At 40.0% G+C, this 14751-nt stretch overlaps 1 protein-coding gene across 1 annotated transcript in view; it reads left to right on the top strand.

Moving 5' to 3' along the window:
* The first annotated feature begins 3539 nt into the window (after nucleotides 1-3539).
* LOC139219216 (cingulin-like protein 1) overlaps nucleotides 3540-14751 on the top strand; it is a 31603-nt gene continuing 20391 nt past the window's right edge. The window contains exons 1-3 of the mRNA XM_070851021.1: nucleotides 3540-3572; nucleotides 3831-3944; nucleotides 6630-6760. Coding sequence (XP_070707122.1) covers nucleotides 3540-3572; nucleotides 3831-3944; nucleotides 6630-6760 — 278 coding nt within the window. The remainder of the gene's footprint in view (nucleotides 3573-3830; nucleotides 3945-6629; nucleotides 6761-14751) is intronic.

The raw sequence follows: 14751 nt of genomic DNA, 5'->3' as shown, positions 1-14751 counted from the left end.
ATTCCTGCTCCCCAGAGGACACACCTTTAAGTATTTAATGTCACCCGTCAGACGTTCTTTACCTTCTTAGCACTACTACATGGAGGCCTCTAAGCATACTAAAATCAGCAGAACACATGTTGTTTTGTTGTCGTTCTAACTTTTTTCATATTTTTAAATGTTAAGATCATTGCAGAATCTGGTGGGGTTTTTCACAGAATTTTCCGTGTGTGTGTGTGATAAAGAGACAGAAAGAAGGCCTGAAAAGAATAAAGTCAACAAAAAGGGAGAGAGAGCAGTAGGACATACAGGGAGGCTCTGCCTGCCTCATACCTGCCTGCTTATCAAGGTGTGTCTGACTTGGCAATGTGCCACAGCCGTCAGGCCCCACCCAGACACACCCTGGGGTGGAAAGTAAAACTCATCCAACTGGGGTGGGGAGGGCGAGGACTGGAATCCTGTGATCAAACCCAGACTCAGGTTTAGCCATGGCTTATTTTTTCTAAGCACCGACTTGACTGGACTTGATGACTTTTTGTGTGAGGTTGTTTATACTGATATTTAATACATTTGGAGTTAATGCTGCTATACAATACAGTGTTTCATACAAATGGTGTACAGGATCTGCTATATTGATTTTGTGCTGTTACACTATAAAAATATAATGACTTTACTGTTGTGTGCTTACAGGAAATGACAATCTTCCTCACGACGGTCCACAGTTTAGTTACAAAGGTAGTTGTAATGCAATCACAAGGCATCAGATTGTGGGAAAATGGTGGCCATGATCAAGGGCAATTAATCAGTCAACTGAATTTTTATTATTTTTCTTGTGTGAGCGTATTGCACAGTCAAAACCAGCCCATCTGAATGTAGTCTGGAATAGATAGTTTATCCTTTTTCCTTTAGTGTGGTGTTCATTTGTTGTAGTTTGCTCCAGTCCACAAATACATTTTCTCACTCACTCACACTCACACTCACACACACACACACACACACACACACACACACACACACACACACACAAATCAGAGGTTGAGTAAACTGATCAATCAGGCACGAAAAGCCAGACAAACTCTGGCCAGATATTAACTAACAAACCTACCTCTCTCTCTCTCTCTCGCTCTTTGCTTGTCCATTCTGGTCACTTGGGAGGTTGTAGTTAGGGTCATCTCCATGTACACAGAAGTACAGCCCACCCATCAACACACACACACACACACAGACAGAAACCCCCTGTGGTTTGAGCTCAGTCAGGAAATTAGTTTCGGGCTCAGCCTCTCATCATGAACACCTCTCTCTCTCCCAATGTGAGTATTTTAGAAACGTTTTACAGCTCAGAATCTGTTAAATAGCAACAGTACAGTCTTCTTAAATTTTACTGCTGAAACAATCAGCTAGGTTAAAGATATTTGGACAGATGGAGTTTCATTCTTGGTATTGAAACAGCTCATGTTTGTCCTTTGTCAACCTCAGAACTGAGAGAGTTGGCTGTGGTTAGTCTCTTTAGCTAGCCTAATAGGTAGCATTATCTTGTGTCGGCACTCGTGGCACACACTGCAGCCACAAAAGGTAGGCAAGTCATGGCACAGTTGACAGGGTGCAGCAAGAAAATGTGATCACATTTCTGCCTATCTGGAAAGTTAACGCACAGTGGTGCTGGGAAAAAGGACAGTAGTGTATCCTATGCTGCTGAAGATGGTCTTTCTTACAGCTAGAAAAATTACGTTCATCTGTTGTACGGAAGTAATGAAGTGTTTTCCAGGGACAAATTGGCAAAATTGAAACATTGAAGTTTTCAGGATTTTAACAAAGTGAGCACAGCAAAAACGTATGGGTACATCTTGGTAAGAGACAGTGTTGGACAGTAACTAGGAGAGAGTTATACCATCACATGGTCATCAGGCACTATTTCACTTCATAATGAGATATTTGAAAAGAAAGGACTTTGTTGGGTCACATGCCACTTAAATACTGTCTATTTACACTTTTTTGCTGTACTCCCATCATCCTTTTAACAACTAGAAATTCCTCGCTGCTCCCCTAAACTCCTGTCGATGCACGTAATCGTTCTCAGAGGATTAAAAAACACAATGGACTTATTTTGATTGCATTTAATCAGACAACACAGACCAACTGTGTCAACATCCAGCCCACTCATGATGTGAATGCATCCACTCATATGGCGAGTAAGGGAATTAATTGCCTGTTGTCCATCTGTAGTTTTTACATACTGTATGTATGAAGATTGATTTCCTGCTTTAAGATAAAAACATACAGAGCCACCCGGGTTAGCTGCTTCCGCACAGTCTTACAATGGCTCTCTGTGGTGGGTTTCAAACAGTAGTGGGTGGGAAGCTTCTACCAGCTGATAGTATGTTCAAGTAGGCAGGTTTGTATTGTGCTTAGCAACACCTCCAATTTTAACACTCATCTTTAGAACGATATTAAGCATTTCTGATGTTATACAAAGAGCACTTTGACATTTAACTTCTGAAACCAATTAAAAAATGTAGAGGATGTTTTCCAAATTTGCAAGAAGGAAAATTTAGGGTTTGTGTGCTTTTTTTTTTATCATTCAGAGTCAGCCCAGTCAGCGGAGATATCACACTTTCTGTTTCTCCTTCATTTGCTGCCAGGCGTTCTGCCTCACATTTGAACGCTGACTTCCACAGAGCAAGGTGATTCATCTCTACCACAGGATGTTGTTTTTACATGACCCTCAGCTGACATGCTGTCACTCACCTGAGCCAGTCACCTGAGGTGACATGTTCTGTAGTGTAATGGTAAAGATTGAATTTAGGTATTTTGATATACTGTGTTTTTCTTTTTTTAATCTTTTTTTAGCAGTCAGTGCTAGTAATTAGAGACACTGGTGAAAGATAAAATGTATTATCTGGTGCGCTGTTTAAATGATCCTTAATCACACAGTTCAGATGCTTAGATGTATATTTATGTTTCATTATTATTATTAATTCTAGTTTAGGGGTTTACATGTACTGAAGATTTAATGAAGCCGATCTTGGACTCGATCGACACAAAGTCTGGGTTTCAAACTGATGGTGTTGATTTTGAAAGACACTGGTGTTTACATGGCAGGACAGGCACCAGTGAAAGATGCTGTGAAATTGCATTATGGGAAAACGTTTGCACAGCTTGACCCATAGCAGGGGTAAAAGTCAGAATATCTTTGCTTCTGCATTTAATATTTTGGTCATTCTTTTTTTTTTTATTTATCTTGCGATCGTGATTCCAATTCCTCAAATGTGGGGCCTTGTTTTGTCCAATCATGTTCAGTCAGTTTTACTTAACTAGTCAAAATCTCAACTGACCTAAAGTGCGTTTAGTCGTTAGTCCCGTCAGATTTCTCTGTCTAATTTTAACTGGCCCACAGACAAATTACAGCTGTGTTTCATATCTCAGATGGGAAATGGTTGTGTGCTGGTATTTACGGCATCCTTTCTCATAGTTCAGTCTGGGGTGCAGGACTTCCTCTCCCATCAGTCCTGTTTCTCTCCATTCCACACCAATGAAAAAGTTTGTTAAGGAGTCAGAGGACGATGCTTTGTCAGTTGAGCGTTGCCTTAATTCTGGTACATGATGGCATCTAGACACTCATGCAAAACAATCAGCAGAATGTGCTCCAGAAGAAAGATATTGTACAACCCAAAGTGGACATGTAGAGCAGATTAAGTTTATTTTCACTGTGTCAGCAGCCAGTAGGATCCTCACGGTGTTTGGTTGCTGCCAAAGCTGCTGGTTGAGAATCCCAAGGCAGATTTCCTGTATGAGGATTACTGTGATGAAAGTTGATAAAATTAAGAAAATTCTGTCTGTTTCTTTCTTTTCAGTCTCTAGAGTTGCAGAGAAACAAAGCGGCTTTCCCTGCCTCGCTGCATGAACTGCAGCAGCTGATAGAAGACAAAGTCCACTTCCTACAATCCTCTATCATTGAGGATCAACAGGTAAATGGCATGCATTTACATAAACCTATACATAAATAAGTTACTTCATACTTGCCAACCACTCACAGCAGGAAAACCTCAAGTTACTACTCCAGATTATAATACAGTTTTTATGGTAAGTGGTTAAAAGTACTGTACAGGAAGGTACATCCATGTTAAAGTGTTGCAATGTGACACATTCAAAGCATAGAAACATGGAGTACGACTTGAAAGATATTGCATGAACTGTATTGAGGGGTGCATCACACTGCAAGCACCAGATATTTTAAGATAATAGCAATAACAACCATGTACTCCTATTAAATGGTGAATTTGTTCATGATCTAAAGATAACATTTTCCAGTTGGACAGATTCGAGGGAAACACTTTGCTCACTTTGTGAGTGAAATCTCTACAAATGCACCTGAAGGTGGACAGAATCTGTTTCAGAGCAGCTTTACTGGAATCTGAAACATGACGCCTGCAGTAAAAACAGTTAGATGATTATCACCAGTGCATCAAGTGTCATTTTGTCTTTGCTGACGGTGAAACTCGTGGTATTTGTTTTTAACGTGATGTTTTTAAAACATAAATCTTTGCTAGAGGGTACGGGACTAATTGCTCAACACCACCTTAACTGCATTCCTCCAACGGTCTGTATGGGGATTTGTTTTTATTGGCACTGTCATTATGCGATTCACGTCATTTTTCTCTCCACTTTAGTGTGTGGGAATCTATGTCTCTTTCTGTTTTTCACTGCCTGTTGGTCTCTCTTTCACCCCTTCAGTTGTGAGCCCATGTTCAGAAAGGCAGCTCAAACCCAGCGTCTCCCCTTACTCTGTTAAATAAGTGTCGTTTTTCAGATACATTAATTGCAAAAAATGTATTTTTTTTAAACAGAATCAAATTAAGCTTGTGTTTGAAATGCTAGTCAGTGGGTTATAATGACACTTCTCTCGTGTTTGATATCAAACTCCTCTAAAAAGTTTGTGAAACAAGCGCGATGGCTCGAAAAGGCAGAATGCTCAAAGTGACAAAGCCACACCAGCAATTTGCACACGGATTAAAGGAAGGAAGAAAGATTGCTAATTCTTTCCTGCCTTTTTTTCATAAATATTATCCAATCAAGAGCCAAAGTCAAATAAAAATCAAGCCTTTACAAATTTTCATTTGTTTACTGTGCCTGTACAGGCATGCCAAAGATGTGTTTTGATACAATATCACTATTCATATCAATTGTACAGCAGACAGAACAAATGTCATGCCCAGTACATTCCTTGGTCACCAAAAAAAATGTGCTTGCTGCACCAATCTGTAAATAAGTGCAAAATTGTTCCTTGTATGTGTCTCTGTGGACAGTGAGGACTAAAGATCATTTTTGAAAAACAAATCAGATTTGGCGGCTGTGTGAAGGTAGCGGCAGTTTGTGTCTCAGACTGAGTCACATGGACACAGACAGAGAGACAGAGAGACAGACACACAGACGAAGGGGACGATGAGGGTGATCATCATGTTGTGCCAGAATGACTCAGTCGGTCTGTTGTCTTTCAGCCCACAGTCACTCACTGAAGGACTCGTCACCTTGACGAGTTCAGACTCACTGCCAGATTAAACATCACCCACTCCAACTTTATCTTTACTCATCGTGTCCTCAAGTGTCTCTTTTGGCCTCTCCTCTCGTCTCTTTAGGTGTTGTCACCTCCTCTATTGGTCTATCTGTTGATCTGCTTGTCTCTCTGATCGGTCTGTCTCTCCTCCCTCAGCTGGTGATTCATCACTCTTCTGTTTTACTCAGCGTGTTGCTATGTCTGACAAATGGAGACTGCAGACTTCTAGGAGCTGAAGTGTTACATGGGTACATTCTCTTATCAAACACTCTCCAGGCTAAATATTGTATCATGTCTTATGGAGCATTTGTAGGTTTTGTCTTTTTATTGGTATTCAGGATGAAAGGGTCTTCAAAACAAAAGGAGAATAAATTTTGGTGTATTGACTTAATTCATAATAAATGAAAAGTGAGGGGTTTAGCAAAGTTACTATACTTATATCCCCAGGGGAACATGAATGTCTGTACCAAATGTCATGGCAATCCAACCAGTCCTTGTTGATTTTGTACAGAACCACAAATGTGAACCTTGTGGTGGTGTTAGTGAAACAGTCATCAGGGTACATCCTCAGGGGACCATGAATGTCTGTAGACAATGTGTGTAGCAGTTCTCCCATGTTTCCAGTTTGACAGTCATCTTAGTAAACATCCATCTATCCATCTATTGTCTATACCGCTTATCCTTAAGGGTTGTGGGGGGGGGGCTGGAGCCAGGATACACCCTGTGCTGGTCACCAGTCAATCACAGGCCCAACACATAGAGGCAGACAACCATTCACAGAAACACTCTGTGCAATTTAGAGGGACCGCTTGACCTCACCTGCATGTCTGTGGACTGTGGGAAGCTGCAGTACCGGGGGGGGGGGACCCACACAAACACTGGGAGAACACCAAGCTAGCTACAAGATTAATGCAGCACATAAGCTAAATCAGGTGACTACCTGCATGTTAGCATGGTAATCAGATTAACAACACATAAAATTCATATTGCCACCAAATGATGTATCTGTGAGGAAATGATTGGTTTCCAGTTAGCCGTTATGCCAGAGGATTTGTTACAAAGCTTCTACGAACTTCTCTGTCTTCTCTTGGGAGATCAGGGTTTGGTGAGTGAGGAGGACGCAGGGAGAGGAGGACTGTGGGGGTTTGCTGGTTTGAGTGAGCAGCTGACCTTTCACCTCCAGCAGCTGCAGAGACAGACAGAGCAGGAGCTCAGCAACATACAAACACAGTGAGTCACTGGCACATTATGTGTTTGATACAAGGACGCTACTGTACATATGAGAGGGCACACAAAGCCTTAATTTCTATGCATTAGTCTTTTCCCCCCACAAAGGGCATTTTCAGTGCCTTGCTTAGGGACACTTCAGCAGGGTGATTGTTTTTTTTCTAAAAGTCGACAACACTCCCTTAAACCTCCTTAATGTTAAATGTCAGGGTATTGATTGTACTCCTAAGAAATAAAAATAAGGACCACGTAGAACACCGTAGACAGTATTCACCAAAAAAAGGAATTTATTTTCTCAAGTTTCTAATTCTTTTCATTGAAATATATTTCTACATTCTTTCCTACGGTAAATGTGGAATTGTGGTAAAACCCTTTCTTTTCCTCTCTGAAACTGGACTGCCCTCTTTACAGAGATCAGGATCATGTTATGTAGTGTGTGTGAACATGTGAGTGGGAGGCAGCTCTGTGTTGGTTTGTGGGGTTTTCGTCACAGAGCTGAAACACGAATGCGTTTCACTGTATCTCGTAACACCAGCAGGTTCTGCTCCGCTGGAGAAAACAACAGGATCTTGCTTTGCTTGCCTGTGTGTGTGTGTGTGTGTGTGTGTGTGTTCATGCTCCTGTAAATCTATCTTTGTCAGCCTATGAGCCCATTATTAACTATAACCCCCCCAAAAGTCAAGAATGTCCATGCTCAAATCCATTATTTATCTTTTGATTTAGCTGGTTGCTTGTCCCTTTGTAGTTGTCTCCTCTTTACAGTGTTCTATTTTGACTATGCAATGTTTCTAAAAGATCAGAAATAAATCTAGTCTAAACCCAAAGGCTTAAACTAGATGGAGGTAACGTAATGTTAGCTTCAGGGACGTCAACATGCTGTAAAAAAAAAATAAAGCATATGATAGAATGCGTCTAGAATTCGCCACACCTCTCCAACATCCAAAGGGGAGGCCATCGCACCGAGCATTAGTTTATGAAACTGACAATTGGCACCAACATTAACTTAATGCATCAGACTGCTGCGTCCCTAGTGAGTGTCAACCTAAAAAGAGAACCCAAACTCCAGGTTTAAAAACAATCTGTCAGACTCTCGTGTGTGTGATATCAAAGATGCCACAACCATCTTTGTTTTCTGTCTGCAATTCTGACTCGCAAAACAGTAACAGTGGAACAAACCTTTAAGCCTTACTTAGTTTTTTTCTCATATGAATTGGGAAAAAGTGAAAAAGTCCCTGGTGAATTTTCAGATTCGGTTACCACTCATGCTGTGCTGACAGTACATTTTCAGATGGTGGTAGGTGGCTGCCCCCCCCCGCCTCCCTCCCTCCCTCCCTCTCTCGCCCGTACTCTCTGTGCTCCTGCCATGACGAGCAGTTTGGCGGAACAACACTTCAACTGGTCTCACTTCTGTCAGACAAGACAAGCTAAAACACATCTCACGATTCAAGGTGTGCCAGCAGACACACACCCACCCGAGCACGCACATTATTTTGATGGTATTCCAGTAAATCTCCTAATTTCCCTGCAACCTCAGTTCTCATCGCCAAAGATTGATCGGCTCCTGTCACAGCTCGGATCAAAGGCGCAATGAGAGGCGAGGAACAGTTTCATAATACAGACTGTTACATGTCTCCATCATGTTGCCCTACCCACTTCTCATATCCACTTGGCTTACTGGAACAAGACGTCACCCTGCTTTCATTTCACTGGAGTTTTCCTTGGCTTTAAGGGAGGTTTATGTCATAATGTCAGTGCCAACACTGGGTTGGGCTTTATGCAGGAAAAGGGGATATACTGTAACTACGACTCTGCAACATTTAGAAATGGAGATAAGGCGATTCTTCTTGTCTGAATGGACCTTAACAAGCTGGAAGCAGCTTTCATGCCAAGAACTTCTGGAACAGTTCTTTAAAATTCTGCTTTAGTTCAGTTTCTTTGTCAAGGTGATAACGATGCCTTTAAAGCTTTTCTTAGACAAAAACAGTGTCGGCCGTCTTACAAGAGAGCAGCGCTGCTGTTTGTCAGAAGTGAGAGCATAATCCCAGCCCAGCAGCAGCCTTCACCACTCTGCGGTGAAGCTAAAGCGGTCTTAATGGTCTTTCATACCAAACTTTTCTCACACCAAGCGAGGTAGAGAGTAGGATGAAGAGCATTATGTAAAGTGTTGCCACTACAGACTGCAGTAGAGTGTGAATCGTCAGTATAGTTATTTTTCTTTATTATAACTCTTTATTTGATAGCTCTAATACAAAGAAATTCCCAAGAAATCGAACAAAATACTCGCGTCCATCGGCAGGCTACCACCCCTGAACCTCTGAAGTATAAAAAAAGAAAACAAGTAGGTCAAGTACATCTTGTAGTACCTATTTTCACATTAGTTGTGAAATGTCAGTAGTAAAACCGCATGCATTGTAAAATTTTTGTGTAACATTTGTTTTTCTTCTTCCATTCCGTGTTTCAAATAAATTAACTAAATTGCTAATCTCATGATTTATCATTCGTTCGTTTGGTGCAGCTACTCCTAAAGCTCTAAAGACGTACCAAATATGCTGAAGTCATCCACCCAGTAATAATTCAATCTGGACCTGAGAAAAAGATGTCAAACAACCGCAAACATCCTTGGTGATACCATAAACACATGATCAGTATTTTTCTGTCAGTAGAAAAATGAGTGTCAAAAGGAATGACATTCATATCCGGGTGTAAAGAAACGTAAACCCGTCTTGCTCAGGTAACGTTTCAGAGACAGGAATGAGAGTTGTTGTTCTTGGTCAGTCAACAAGTTCCTTGTTAGTCTTAAGGCTTGTTTCTTTACGCTCTGTCTCATTTGTAAGTGAACACCATGAACTGAAAACACACTGTGGATATACAGAAATGGCACACTAAACATTTAAACTTGCTTCCTTCATCATGGAGACATTCCTGTCATGTTTGTCTTCCTGCTTTCTCAGAAACTCATTTATAAATACACGTTGTTTTTCTAAAAACTGGAAGGTCATAATGATTTTCCATGAAATTAAGCACTCCCTGCTGTATTGGGGTGGCAGAAAACCAGACAGATACTTCCAAACCTGGACAAATACAACCAAAACTACCTGCCTGTACAGGAATAAGGAAACAAAAACTGAAATGGATGCTTCATATTTGGATTTGGATCATTATTGATTCTCCCTCAGTGGTGAATTTCTGAGTCGCTTCATTTCAAAACAACAAGACATTATTTATTACCTGCAGCAGTGCATGATGGGCTGACAGCTCTCTCTCTCTCACACACACACACGCACGCACACACAGCAGTACAAATCCACACAGTGGTAGAATAGATGAAGTCAGATTGTGACGGATTACATGTGTTGTTTTCAGCGGTATTTTCCCATAGATAGACCCAAACAGAATCTTTAGTCCGGTTATGCAAGTCTGGTTACGTTGCCAAGCCCAACAGGCAGACTGGCAGTTTGGAGAGCACCCAGCTGAACTCCGTCAACTCTCTCCTTGTTTCCTCCTTTTTCTTCTGCTTCTCTGAAGGATAATCTGCACGTTCTGCTTTATATCTCTTAAATCCTGAAATCTGAAATCGACCATGAAATTGATCAACAAGGTGGAAAAGCTCAGGCGTCTCATTGACTCTCCCTGTTTATATCTAGAAACTCTTTTTATCCAGATAAAAAGCTTCATTTTCTTCTACACAGGTCAGAGGTCCAAGTGACCTGAGAAAAAAGGTCATTGATGATCATTTATAGAGAAATTATTCTTCAAAGAAGCACACAGCAGTCACACTTTGAACATGCAAGCAGCATGTTCAGGGGAATGAGTAAGATTGTCTTCTTCCTGACAAACCTGCTGCAGAGGTCCCCCCTCTGAGCTGCTGCTGGAACGAATCTGTGGCCTCCAGCAGCAAATAAAGGTTCGATTTAAAGAGGCAGAAGTCATGTGAGCGTGAAAGTTTGCATCAGAAACAGAGGTGCGACAAACATGAAAGCTCCAGAAAAAGCTAGAAAGAGGACCTTGAGTTTTGTCTTCTGTCAAAATAGTAACAAGCATTTAAATCTTTCTTTTTTGTTTCTTTTGTCTTTCGCTCCGTTTTCCTCTCTTTGCGTTTCTCTTTGAATTGTTCATTTCAGTTTGTGTCTTCTCTCTTTAAAACACAGCCGAGTCGTGTGAGTGCAACAAAACTGAACATGATTTCTTATTTCTTTCACACTCTCTTCATCCATCCGTCTTTCCTCTTCCTCATCTTGTCAGTTTCAAGATGTACACATTCTTTCATATGTTTTCATCACCCCATTATTATTCTTTGTTTCCATTCTTCTTATGTTTTAACAGCACAACTACCAATATCTGTTTCTTTTTAAGGCTTCAACTAAGTTATTTCCATTAATCATTCAAGGAATGGTTTCAGTAGTGAAGCTGCTATTTCCATTTACAAACACCTCTGTTTGTAATCGCAAATGTACACGTAGAACATTGCAACACAAACCATATGAAGCAGAAGCACAGTGACACATTTACACTGGCGTTCATTTCCACACAGGTCTGTAACATCACCTTTGTCCATGATAGAAGCACTTTGTGGAGTAGATTTTATTCATCCGAATGTGCTATAAATACACACAAAGAAAATTACATATGTGACAGGCTGCAAGTGGTGAGATACATTAATGTAAAAAAAAATAACACCCACACATTTTTCACCTGCAATTATGGAGTGAAATGTGTTTGTCACATACATTCAAGCAATTATACGGCCCTATTCACGCTTCTCCGTATGTAAGCACCTAATCAGAACACACTGACAGCTGGAGAGAGAGAGAGAGAGAGAGAGCGAGAGTGTGTGTGTGTGTGTGTGTGTGTGTGTTATTCATTGGTAATTACTGTCTTTTCACACTGATAGATGATGTTCCCATTGCTCGTCACACACGCGACGTTGTAATGAAGCCATTTGATTGGCTGAGATTAGTTTTGATTGACAGACGACAAAGTAGCTCATTTGCATGAAGTCAAAGTCTCAAAATCTAATCGAGATTCCTCTTCTGCTTCTTCTAAACGTGGAACTGAAGGATGGTACCAGAAACATCTCTAGTTTCCAAGCTGAAGTTAGAATCGTGGGAGATTTTCCTACATTTGAGCTGGAACAGGCCCACGGTAGGCTGTGTGCAGGTTCACACTGTGATGCTGTCACTGCTCAGGTGCATTGCTTCTTATTCATATTCATGCAAACAACCTATTGTTGTTGGTGTTTTTAAACAGTAAAAGAATTTATAGAAATGTGGAAAACAAAGACTGAAGTCTCCTTTTTCTGAGTAAATGTGAATCTCTTCAGGCTTCAACCCCTTTTTTTTTTTATCCAGAATGGATATTGGAATAAATAAACAAGTGATTTCCAAGCTCTTCCCCAAGCTATCCAGGAGTCAAACCTGAAATCTTCGGATTTGTAGTCAGACAAGTGGTACAGTAGTGCGTCACCAGTGTTATATGTGTAATGGAAAAAAGAATTAACTGTCGTAAAATGCATTAAAGCAAAAAATGTTATTTTTCTGAGAATCTTCCCCAAGGATGTTGGCCAAAGCTGTTCTTGTCTTATTCTTTAGATTTTTTTATTACTCTAGAAATAAAAAGCATTTATGAAAATGCTTTTGGCATCTGGACACAGGAATTTCATTTTGAGCAACAATAATGAACAGCAAAGTCGTTCACAGCACTTTTATTACAAGGCTATTTTTATTTATTGTTTTATTATTTTTCATGTATTATTGATATAATGGAACACTTTGCCATGTATAATGTGACAGTATTTTGAATCTGGCCATTGGTGCTTTGAGAGGATTTGACATTTGCATTGTATTTGGTCTCATGTAAGACATAACTGTCTTCTTTACATGTAATTTACATATTTTGACGTGTTTAGGAAATTATACTGTTTAATATCCTGATCAGAAGGTGCCCATTTACAGGCCACTCAGATATCCTGAGGTGTTGTTTGGAAAAGAGAGAATAACTGAAAAAACAAAAATAAAATGATATTGCAAAAGGAAAAAACAGTACAATTATACATCTGACTGCTCCAGTCTCTGGAGAAAACACTTTTACTAATAGTTTTTGAGTTCCAAATGTTTGTTTAGTTAAAGAAAGTGTGTCTTGAATGTCAGATCAGATATTTTTGCTCGTTTATGATGATCAACATATTGATATTGTATTGAAATATAACTTGTTTTACACACAAACCTCCAACATTTAATTCAGTTGCTTCATCTGGGTTTCAGATGGACTTTCAGTGTGTTCCAACAGGACATAAAGCAGAGATCATCATCATCATCATCTTTTAGGTTTACCTGTCTGTGATGTCTGTCCTTCTCACACAGCAATAGTCCTCATAACAAACACACAGTCAGCAGGCCTCCTTGAAAACCTCATTAACATTATATTAATATGTTTTCCAGAGGGCCTTTGTGTTTTTGTGCCATTGTTTGTGTCGTTTCAACTAATTTGTCTTTCTCTACATGTTGAGTGAGTTCATCAAAGGCTTCCCTCAGATGAGCCTCCTCTTCTTCCTCACAAACAAAACACTTCTCTGCCTCTTATTGCCTGCTCTCCTCACACTCTGTCACAGACGGTTAGTGCCTCCCAGTGGACAGATGGTCACTTACACACTGATGTTTCTGCTTTGAAATGAATACATACAAGTCCATATGCAGACACTTCTTTATAATAAATACTGTTACTATTCCCCGTCTTAACACTACCACCATAATTATTGTGTTGCTGCTTCTGGCTCTGCTACTAGACTGGCTACTAGTATTACTGTGAGTACAATTAACACTAAGCTTCAGAATAATAAAGTTTATTTTTATAGCACCTTTCTGACAAGAAATGCAGCTCAAAGTGCTTTTCAACAAAGAAATGACATGCACATAAAATGAACAAGACATTAAAAACAAGACTGTAATAGATGGAAGATATTTCTTTCTGCCCCTAATTAATCTTTTACTACTAAGTGTAGTAAAAATATACTATAATTAGTGCTACTACTGCAACAAGTTGTACTTCTACTGTAGTACTTGTACTGGTAACCTACTACTACTACTACTACTACTGCTGCTGCTGTTAAAGTGATGTGTTGTAGCTTTACTGATTGTACTCTGACTGAATACCTCTGTATTACTGCTACTACTCTATGTTTCTACTATAGTTTGAAAGTAGATAACATTGTAGAGTAGATAACAGTAATGAGCAGTGGAATGTACCTCTAACATAATCAACAATATGTGGTGATGTGACTCCTGGCTGTTTTCTTTGAATATTTAGCTGCTATTGATTTTAAAAAGGGAGCATTAATGACTCGGTCTGCATCAGCTGTTCAGCTCTGTGTGTGTCTGTGAAAACAACTGTGTTTGATCAGTGTCAGAGTGTGACAGGAGCCCATGGGTTAGCTGGGAATGTCTAATGTGGCAAAGTCGCTGCTTTGGGTTTCCAGACCTGCAGTGATCACCGGGAGGGAAAGTTTAGTGCTTTAAGGGAATTTGGAAGTGAGATCAGAGGATCAATAGTTAAAATCTCAAGACCACGACTAACCTTTTATTCCTGAGCAAGCTGTGAAAATATAAGTGTCACCCATATTTTTAAAAGTTCTAGTGAAAATGTGATGTTGTGTCTATCGTCGGTGTTTTCTCAGGCAAATGTCACAGCTGCTAACACACAAACAGAGAGCAGAGAGTTTCCTGTTCTTTTCACTGAGCCCAGCAAAGCTCCTCAAGTTGTCTGTTCAAGAAACAAACATTTAAAACAACAGCACCTGAGGGGTACAACCTCTTGTGCATACACAAGTTTTGCTCTGCAGTAATTATCTCAAATATAGATGCACATCATCATGCACATCTGCAAATTTTGACATTTCATTGACATTTAGTTTCTTTAGCATATACTTCATGTTAGCATGTTTACATGTGTCTTTGAATTTATGTTCGTTAATAATGGCCTCATAGGCTAACATTATATAG

The sequence above is a fragment of the Pempheris klunzingeri genome, chromosome 19 (assembly GCF_042242105.1).
Source record: "Pempheris klunzingeri isolate RE-2024b chromosome 19, fPemKlu1.hap1, whole genome shotgun sequence".
In the NCBI taxonomy this organism is placed as follows: Eukaryota; Metazoa; Chordata; class Actinopteri; order Acropomatiformes; family Pempheridae; genus Pempheris; species Pempheris klunzingeri.
Note: the sequence above shows the minus strand (reverse complement) of the source record. Positions and strands in the feature narration are given on the sequence as shown.